Below are 11,385 nucleotides of genomic sequence, written 5' to 3' on the forward strand. Positions count from 1 at the left end.
CGATCCTTGCACTACCTAGCGGGAGTTGTTTTCACAAAGCGATTTCTATTCCTGTATGTAATATGTGTTCCAAATATGAGCTAAATCGAGCCACAAATATGATTCTTTAATATCTCGATCCTTGCGCCACCTGGCGGCCATTTTTTTTTTTTTGCATATGTCGCTTTCTATTCATGCATGTAATATGTGTTCCCATTGTGAGCCTAGTCGGAGCACAAATGCGATTTTTTTTAATATCTCGATCCTGGCGCCACCTAGCGCGCAATTTTTTTTTTTCATAAGTCGATTTCTATTCAAGTATGTATTATGTGTTCCAGATATGAGCCAAATCGGACCAGAAATAAGATTTTTTGAAACATTCCGACCCATGCGCCACCTAGAGGCGATTTTTTTTCATAGGTGCCTTCTATTCAAGTTTCAAGCTTGTAGCTTATCGGTAAGTTACTTAAATTTTAATTACAAAATTAATTTCGCTACACAGAGTCAAACTAAATAAAACCGTTTAAAAACAGCCGCAAGTTTGGCCTCTTCGTTTAAATTTCTCATTTTTTCAATAATTTTTCTCTTTTACTTCGAACCTGCACTCGCACAATATTTCCTGAAATTATGGTGTTAAATTATTGATGCCAATGAGTTTGACTTTTTTATTTTGTACTACCACATAAAATCAGTTTCCTTTCAGAAATAAAATTTATTGCAAATAAATCTCGCCAATACTGCGAACATCCGCACACTTACTCGTGCAGTCTGCTCAAATTCATCTAATTAATAATGTCCTTCAATCGATTTAACCATCTATTTATGTCTACTTTTCTATAGATACTTATCCATTTAAATATCTATATATATTTTTCTTCTCCGCTCTATCTCAATTCCATTACAGACTCTGCCTCAGTGGTGGTGCACGTCATCAATGGCGAACATCCGGCTGCCATGCAACATGGAAACAGTAGCGCCAATCGTCTTTCCACAACACTACACGGCATTCTCTATCGAATAGCGAAACATACGTTTACCGCATTGGCCGCAAGTATTAACACAGTGACAACAACAAAACCAACACTGCTCCCTAGTGATGTTGAGTTTTTGTTGTCGTCGTCGTCCAACGAGAAAGAATCGCTGCTGAAACAACGAATAGCATGGTTCATATTACTATTACGGCGTATGCTACAACGACTGCTGTTAGCAGCGACCACAACAAATTGGTGCATCGTAGCGGTGGGTTGGTTGTTATCCAAATGGACACTGCAATGTAGTCATGGGCAGCATAAACAGCAGAGTCATCGTTGGAGTTGGTGGCATTGGCGAGTATGGTTTCGTAATGGTGGTGCTACGGCTTCTCTGATCAGGTGATTGCAAAATTGAGCAGAAGTAGCAAATGAATAAGTAGGGGGTGTAAAATAGCCATAGCACAAAACGAAATGAAAAAAATTTAATTACTGTGAATTAACACGTATAGTAATTGTTGTTAAATTGTATTTATATAAATTGTATATAAATAGCATATAGATATTATGTTTTTTCTTATAGTTAAATATTAAACTAGGCAGACAAATGTAAAGATAATAAAACTCATTGAACGAAATTCTAATTTATAGCGTAATAGCGCAAATAATAAAATAAGAATTGTTTATATAATAGTTGTAAACTAGAATCTTGTATCTTACAACAATACATATTTGTCCATATCTCAAAACACAGAGTCTAGGCAAGCCCCATTCAAACAGTGTGGTATCAGAAGCATCAGCCTATTTCAGCTGCAATTTCGAAAACGTCGCAGTGAATTTTTGGAAAGTTCTCGATAATTCTGCCATTCTGTTATCGTTCGAAACGCTAAACTGTAGCATAAACAAACGCAAATATATGTAAACAAAATTATCTTTTTTAACAGCACTACTATAGTAGTAGAATTTCATAATTTAGTGTATTCGATTACTTTACTTACAGCGTGTTGAAATCAAATTCAATGACCATCACTTGTATAGCACCGCTCTTATACTCCCAGTGATTAAATTTGTGGCACGCAAGTCGTCCAGGCTTAGGAGTTCATTAAAAGTATATACCGAAATTAAAAAATGCATTTTTTGTTTGCAAAAAAAATTTTATGAAATTTGAAAAAGGAAAGCATTCATCCCAGGGTCTTGATTTCTCGCGAAGAGCCTTCTCAAATATTTGCTTATATATTTCTCGTTTCTGTATCTCATATTCTCTGTTATCATGTACATGTATGAATGTGGTTGTGTTTTATTTCATCTTCTTGCTTTGCTATTATTATTGTCCAGCATTTGTGAATAGCGGCATAGTGATATGTCCTAATATATTTTGAAAAGCAAACTATTTTAGAATAACCTCATGAAACTTAGGTTCGGTTGGAATTTTTTCCTAAAGCACCCTATCTAATGTCAAAATGTATTGTTTATTTGTTCAGGTAGGACGTTACTGAAACAAGCTCTGCGAGATAATTTTGTTCAATAGTTTTCTGAGACATATATGGTGTATTTTAAATGAGAGCCTATTAAGGGTGATTTTCCACACAGCAGTGGTTATAAAATCTATGCTTAGTACACTCAGAAAGAAAAATATTTCCGTTGTTTTTTTTCAGTGAGAATAAGACACCTTCTTGTTTAATTTTTCTTGATTTTGGTGTAACTTACGTCCCTGAAATGCAGTTCAATTTTTTAGACTGGCTGTACTCCTCAAAGTCGTTGAAGTAACGTAGATGCGATTGACTGTGTCAAAGGCTTTTCACTAGGCTAGCACTGTTCTATGCTAATCTATAGAATACTTAATTAAGATTGTAATTTTATTTGATTTGAGGAATCCATTGATCAATACGCCCTATAGAACGACATTTTTTTTTTTTACTTCGCTCGACGCTGCTTCCACGAGCTTTCCGCTAATTCAGTACTCTTTTCCATGCAAGTTAAATTTTCTATTAAATTCGCGATCTCTACCGTTAGCTCAACAAATCTAAGAAATAAGCGCTGCAGTGGTTCCTTTAAGTTCTTCTGTAAATATTAGTTCAGTTCCCCTTATATGCCTTACTTCAGTAAAGTCGTTTTTGCCTCTCTAGAAGAGAAATCTCATTGAGTGCTTTGCAATCGTTTGAATGTTTTGAGCAAAATCGAATCAAACGTCTACCCTCTTGAGCAAATTTTATATATTTTTTTTTGAATTTTAACTAGAAATTTTGTTATAGCCTTCATGAGCCTTAGCCATGGAGCTCCCCCACATGAAGCGCATTTCATTTTACATATAAAAGCATATGTATTGACCATTTCAACTTTATAGCCGTATAATGTTAGCATATTTCTCCAAGGATACTAAAGTGGCGCGCAACGGAGATTATCCGAGTATGCGAGTACAAAAAAAAAATCCCATGATTGCCAAAAGCGGTATAATATGTTTCACATCTATTAAAAAGCGAAAAAATTATGTTACGCACTTAAACAATGAATTAAAATTCCCATGTGCTGCGCCATATAGTCTGCTTGGAATAAGATTGTATTTCAGTGCTTTTAACTTGTGCTGTCTCTTCCTTGCTAGATATATATATGTATGTATATTTTTTGTATATAAATGAGCATATTTATGTTTAGCGTAGTATGCGTGCACCGCTACAGAGATTTTTCATTGCTTAATTTTCTGCTCTGTTTCATTCGGTCGACGACAAACTGATGAGAAAAATGTCAAACATACATATGTATGTATGTATACATGTGACCTGGCATATACTTTTATACACCGCCGCGAAGCTTAGTTGTTGTAACTTGGGTCAGAACCAGTCTATCGCAAAACTCGTCTTCGCTCGCTTGCATTGGTAGAGGTTTATAGCCGAGAAATGAGAAGGCAGAACTCTAGTTTTTCATTTTTTCTTACTACGCGTTTCGACGCTCTCATGTCTTCCTCAGTGAGTCTGAAAATTTTATTTAAAAGCATTTCGTTAACAGCAAACATAAATACAACTGAAAAACATGAAAACGGACACTCACATTATTCTATTTCAAACTTGTATTATATTCACGCTAACATTGACTTCCTCACTTGCATTTTAGTAGCTATTTTTTAGGTTTGTGAGATATTCAATAGGAAAAGGTCTATTTCAGAGTATCAAACACTTCCCAGCAATGTACAGTGAGTGTCTTCCAATCAAAAAGGCCACTGGTCTCTGCTGATTGAGTTTGTAACATCAACGCAGTTGGATAACCTGGTTTTATCCCCAATAACAACAGCTCCCTAAATATATTTTGTTGTGATTACCTCGAGTTTGCTTTTTATAACTTGTACACTAATTTTACTATATACAGAAGTATGTATATCATCTGGTGTTTATTTATATATTCTTTTTATTTCATTAAATAAATTTAGAGAGTCTGCTGTCTACGAGCTCAACTTGAACATGAAATAAATGGGCAAGTACTTCGAAAAAACGCAGTAAGAGATCGTACCCGAGAATAGCAGTGGGTGAAATTTTTTGGAGTGTATTAACATGTTTCGATAATCGACTTTTTGTTTTTTTTTTAGCTTTTGCTTGACATGAATAAAAAAAATTCCATACTTGACAATTTTTCTAAATTCCAGAAGTTTTCAAACTTTGAAAAAATTTGAACTTCGAAAAATTTTCAAATAATTACCTTTTTTTATAGACAAAAAATCAAAAATTCGACCATCGAAAAGTATTGATACCCTACAGAAAATTTCAACCCGGTTTTAACGAATTTCGTCAATTAAATGTTTCCTTTTTTTTGATTTCGATATTTTATGTAAACACTTTCATAAATTTTGGTACTAAAAATTTGAATATTTATCTTAAACACGTTTTCGAAAATATGAAACAAAAAAATTCTATATTTGAAAATGTTTCTAGATTCTAAAAATTTTCGAACCGTGAAAAAATTCGAACTTCGAAAAATTTTCAAATACTTATTTTTTTTTTATATAGAAAAAAAATTAAAAAAAGAGAAAGTTTTAATAAATTTCGTCAATTAAATGTTTCCCTTTTTGTTTCGATATTTTAAGTAAAAAATTTCCTAAAATTTGGTATTGAAAATTTGCAAATTAATCTTAAACACGTTTTCGAAAAAATGCGACAAAGTTTTACGAAAATTCGGAACTTTTTATTTAAAAATTTAAATTTTTTCGCGCTTGCGGTTTTGTAGCGCTATAAATTCTTATCTAAAACAGCTTAAATTATGGATGTTAAATTTTACTTTTAACTTCAATTTTAATTTCAATTTGAACTTTAATTTAAAATCTAATTTTATAATATTTTTTATTTTCAATACATTTTGATTTCAGTTTCAACTTACGGTTTCATTTAATTTTAATTTAATTAAGATTTAAACATTTCAGTACCAAAATTTATGAAAGTTTTTACTTAAAATATCGAAACCAAAAAAAAAGGAAACGTTTAATTGACGAAATCTGTTAAAACTTGCACTGGTTTGAAAAGTTTTGTAGTGTATCAACACGTTTCGAATTTTTGGTTTTTTTTTCTATATATAAAAAATAGTTAAGTGTTTGAATTTTTTTCAAAGTTCGAAAACCTCTAGAATCTAGAAAAATTATCAAATATGGATTTTTTTTTTATTCATATCAAGCAAAAACTAAAAATGGTGATATACATATGAATGTATCACTATTTTATTTATTAAAACAATATTTTTAATGTATCGGAGTTATAATATTAATTGATTGATTTAAAAATGAAATTAAATGTTATGAGTGATAATATAAAGTTTAGTATATTGAATTTTATTGAAGAATTTTACAGCTTGCGTCGTTTTCGTCATTCACATTTGCCGGTCAAAATACAACTCAACTCCTCTCGCTTTTTGTTCATCTCTCTTCGCTGTTACCACTCGTTTGCTTCGTGTGCTATTGACTAACAGAGATGCCAGGTCCCTTCCCAAATTAATTCATTTCAAAAAATTACAACCTTAATTTTCATTTAATTTTAATTTAATTAAGATTTAAATTTCAAACTGAATTTCACCTTAAATTTCAGTTTCAACTTCAATTTGAACTAAAACTTTTATTAAAATTTTAATTTAAATTTAAATTTGATTTGAATTTACATATGTTTTTATATATAATATAGTTTTTTGTTCCTTACCACGCCTTCATAAGCCTTATTTGTGTGTTCGTATGCACTTAACCCTTTTACGCCAACTAGTAAAAAATAATGTTACTTATACGTACCAGCACACGTATTTTCAGGTGACACGGATATGTTATTAATTTCGGTGAATTAAACATAATTCGAAACTAGTTGCTTACAAACTAATATGAATATAAGCTAATAAAAGATGTAGAAGAAGTTTGTTGCTTCACTACAGGGTAGACTCGTGCTTACATGCATATGTGTGTAGGTGTCCACATATGTTTGTGTAGGTAAATAGGCTGCCTTTAGCGGTAACAGTACTAACTATTGCGCAAAACGAGTATCAATGTGTGCGATTGTGCTTTTATGTATAAAATTTTCATACACTTAGCACATGCACATATTCGTAGGTATGTATTTGTACTTGCATATATACATACCTTTATGTGTGCATTTATTTCATGTGGCAATAATTTATAAAAATTTTGTTTACGCACATATGTAAATAATTATCATTGGTTTCCGGCATTTTCATAAAAAATACATGATGATAAACTTGTCTGTTATGGCCTTGGAGGTTTGGGATATTAAAGCGCACATTAGGGTGGGCAATAAAAAATTAAGTTTTTTACTTTATAATGCTAAATGTAAAGTTGTTGCTACACTAAAGAATATGCCTTAAACCGAGAAAAATTGCTTTGAAAATGAGAAAAAATGGTACACGATATTTCGAGGCAGAAATCGTTCCGTTGATCTTATAGTTTTCATAAAAATTTCACTTTTATTCCTTTTTTTATAGGACATTTTTTTTAAATGGTGAAATTTGCATAAAAAAACTTATGTTATTGCTCTGTAAGTAATATTCAATCAAATAGTTATACTTAGTTGAAAAAATTTAAGAAATGTTTTTCCTCAAACTAATGAAAATTTTATATAAAAGTGAACGCTTTACCTTACTTCCTGAATTTTAGTTTGGACACATTCAGCCTATGTGAGTTTTTTTATACTTGAATGTTTTTTTAAGTTTTTTTTTTCGAAATGCTTTTCTCATTTTTAGTAAGTGTTTTTTGTGACTGTAGAATGGATATGAATTAAATAAAAAAAAAATACCTCAAATGGCAAAGAAAAGAAAGGTTCCTTGTAGATGTGTTATCGACGAGGTAACGACAATCCTATAGATTTCCTAACCAAGTTTTCTAAATTTTCTATCCATAACAAAAGTTGATGATTATTTATTGGCTCTTAGCGATATGTTATCAATCTTATCGAAAAACTATTAAATTTTTAATGAAAGCTATTGATTATTTATAGAAAATTTATATTGATTAATTATCGCTTTGCCACCAATATATGTTAACAATTTACAACCGATTGCTATCGGTTAGTTATCGGTGTGTTATCGATTTATTTATAAAATCGCTATGATATATGTCAGTCGTCAATAACAGGCCAATATTGAACTAATAGTAGTCCGATCATTCGACGATAATAAGCCGATAACAAACCGATAACTCAACGATAATATTATATCATCGATTATAATATGTCTACAGCTGATTACCGATAAGAAGCCTTAAAATCTATTCTAAAAACCCCGAAATAATTTGCTGCTGGTTAGGCTAGATCTGTTGTGGTTTAACTTCAACACTTAAACGAGCTCTACTTTTTATTATTATTATTATAATTAAGCTGCGATGCACTGAAACATTTATTTAGTTCTCGTCTGCTAAAACTTTCAGCCTATTACTTTACGTGGAAGCTTTTAATGGATTTAAGCACCTCTACAGGGTTTCTACTGTATATCACGAAGTGATTAAAAGTCACGTCACCTAGATGTAAGAGTTTCTGCCTCTCCAGAGCGACATATTCGCACAGAATATGAACCAGCGTTTCATCTCTCAGCTCATAAAAGCGAAAAATTTATTTGCCGAATAGATTTAACTTACTTAGGTAATATCGTAGGCTACATTGCCCCGTACAGTTCCAGGTGAGAATCTGCAGCTGCTCTTTGCTACCTTATTTTGTTTTGTTGATTTTTCGACAGGGTGGTTAAATGATGTGTATTGGAACGATCTTCCGTCATCCCTTGTCAAATTTGGTTTCGAGGGTAACCGGTTTCGACGTTGTGCCATCATCAGTGTAGATTTTCGTTCTGCCTCAATGAGTTCTTCGGTTTTGGAAACATATTCCTCTTTTCCGATTACCAGAACGAAAATCTACACTGATGATGGCACAACGACGAAACCGGTTTGTCTCGAAAACAAGTTGGACAAGGGATTACGGAAAATCGTTCCAATATACAGCTCTTTGCTACTTGGAGAACACTTTCGTTGTTGCAGGTATAAAAAATTTGGTCCTTCTCTGAACTGTGATTGGTCCTCTTGCGTGTGCTCTTGTGAGTTCACAAAAGGGCTTTGGAACATAGAATGCTGCTTCGGCTCCCTGTTTGGCTAGGTTATCTGCAGGTTCATTACACTCATGTCCCTAATGCCCGAGAATCCATTTTAATAAAGCCTTGATTTTAGATCCCAGATCATTTCTGCCTGAAAAATAGTGGGGTAGCAACAATTTCTTGAAGTCCGACCCATAGATGCCAACTCCCGTTTCACAGTCAAAACTATAGCTAACTTTCCTAGACGTTCATCCTACACATCGAATTTCACGAGTTCTTTATACTCACACCTGTTCGTTGATATGACATCCTACAATAAGCTTATATAGTTTGCTCTCTAATAAATTAACAATACAATTCCTTGTTTTTATTGCAATTCCAATAAATAAATTTCATATATGTATTTATTCTATATGAAGCACTTGGGTGTATTGCTATTTAGGGAATTTCTACCGCACGCACATATATCTGTACATTGTAAATAGAGTTAAAGTGGTACGCATTATTTTTATTATATTGAAAGCATAAAAAAATATTACAGGCTGTCAAAACATCGCACAGTTTTGACAGCTTTTTACCTTAATTATACCAGTTCTTGGATGTTTCAGCGCTTAAAGCTAAATTTCTCATACAAACAAAAAAAATTTTGAGTAGCCTGCACAAGAAACAGACCTATCAGACCCCTAAAGTATTGTTCGATCAGACTCCTATTACGCTCATAAATAGCTCATTTTTACTTTTCATATGATCCTTTTAGGAGTCATTTGTATGCATTAAATAAAGGATTACGATTGTCTCATTCAGGGCCGAATTTTGACGTTGGTCATTGAAAATGGGGCTGAATATTACGAAGACTTGCTGTAAAATTTATTTGGCGTCAGAGCTTATCGATTGGTCGACGCACAAATCTGTATATATAGCGGAGTCAAATTGTTTGTTACAATTAAAAAAATCGATAATACATACATTGTTAACATGCCGATAATTACGAGATGATTGGGCGTAGCGTTTATAAAAAAAATGCGTTTATACCAATTTAGAAAGGAAACAGAAAAAACCGTTATAATTGTATGAACATTTTTCCAAAATAAAATTTTGTGGCGAATGTAAGCAGTTCTATAAATCACTATGCTGATAGTAAATAAATGCACTACAGCAAAGTAAGCAGCCACACATACATGCAAACCGCTAAGCAAACAGCAAAGAAAATATTTCACATATATAAATGTAGTCGGCAACTAAAAGCAGAAGTTGTTACTCACCCATACACACGCATATAACTAGAGGAGAAACGTAAATTTCAGATACATAAAGGAGACATAAATAAGCAGCTGTTCACTTAAAGTCTAGACCTTAGGAAATATGGGTGAACGAGGTAGCCGATAGTATAAACGCAGCGCAAGCTGAGGGATAATGAATCAGTTTGATTTTAATACGCTTTATTGAAGCGATAGTTTTAATTGTGAGCACTACTGCCAAATGAGTCTAAATAAAGAACGTTTTGTTATGCTGTATATTTGAGTTATTTATTCGACAGTGCAGAGATTCGAACGTTAACAGAAGCTGCAAAATAATCAGGAATCTCCAAGAATTCGTTACAATATGAATATCTGTTCTGAAGTTGCTTTGTTTGCTGAACACTATTGGTAAAAGATAAAAATTTTTCATCATATTGCAGTCATTTAAGGCTTAACTCATTCGAAGAAAGAATGAAGTAACTGAATGAAACACAAACATTTTTCAACACAGAATAAGCATTCAAATGAATGCGGCCTTTGGTGAGTGTCCACACACTTTTCTAGTACCAATCAATTATGAAAAATGTCGTATATGCACAAAACCCGCTCAAATAGCACATGTTTGCATTTAATTAAAGCCAGTTCAAAATATCACCACAAAAATTTAATTATTGTCCGTGATGACCAGTTTTTTTAATTTTTAAATGACAATAAAGTACGAAGAAGTTAACTGGAAAAGTATTCATATTGAAATTATCCTAAAAATTTAATAACAAAAAAAGCAAATTACAAATATTTCAACATCTCTGTGCCGAAAATTTTCATCGTTCTAAATGAGTGTTGCCAATGTGCCATATAACAGGCTTGCATTAAAAAGTACTATCCTACATTTGCACGTCCTCAATTGGTGAATAAACAATTGAAGCAAAGGCAATACATTATAAACGCTCTTAAGTTCCTCCATATATTCTTCCTAGCGATATATGTTCAAATACTGTATCTATACTGGTTTGTGAGTTAATTGCAATAGCAATATCCTATTTCTAAGAATAATATTCTTCTAAAGACAATAGTTTGTAATTACAGCCATTTAAAATAGGCTCTATAGGTGGTTGTAGCTTTTTGATAGCAAGAAAATTAACTTTGAATACAAATCTGCTCAAGTAAGATAGAATTCAACCAAAACAATTTCAATATTTTACCAATGCCGTGCAAATAGGCAGAGAGACTATTCTAAACCACTCGGGTCCTATATTTATATTCCGTCAAACACTGTTAAAATATCAGCTGTAAAAAAACTGTAGTCCTATGGAGCCAGTCAATAAGAGTTTCTCCTTATGGAACATTTTTTTTTTTTGTGGCACAGATGAAGGAAAACGGGGAAGGTGAATCAGGTGAATAGAAAAAGCCTGAATCACCGTAGGACGGTGCCATGGAAATAGACATATGTTTATCGAAATTCTCGGAATTATGAAGCTCCAACGAAATCGCCGATGGACCTATGCACTTTGATGTACTTAAATGACTTATACTCAAGTATCTGTTTTTGTTACATTATCGACAAAAAATATCCACAATTTACTTTACTTGATCAATGCACAATGTGTTCATTTACAAAATCCATTTTACAACAATAGCAAAATAAGTAGTAA

The 11,385-nt window shown here is 32.5% G+C and overlaps 1 protein-coding gene across 1 annotated transcript in view; it reads left to right on the top strand.

Moving 5' to 3' along the window:
* dpr4 (defective proboscis extension response 4) overlaps window positions 1-3,014 on the top strand; it is a 222,029-nt gene extending 219,015 nt beyond the window's left edge. The window contains exon 7 of the mRNA XM_067759262.1: window positions 884-3,014. Within this exon, the coding sequence (XP_067615363.1) occupies window positions 884-1,353 (470 nt within the window). The 3' untranslated portion in view covers window positions 1,354-3,014. The remainder of the gene's footprint in view (window positions 1-883) is intronic.
* The last annotated feature ends 8,371 nt before the right edge of the window (window positions 3,015-11,385 follow it).

The sequence above is a fragment of the Eurosta solidaginis genome, chromosome 1 (genome assembly GCF_040869045.1).
Source record: "Eurosta solidaginis isolate ZX-2024a chromosome 1, ASM4086904v1, whole genome shotgun sequence".
Lineage (NCBI taxonomy): Eukaryota > Metazoa > Arthropoda > Insecta > Diptera > Tephritidae > Eurosta > Eurosta solidaginis.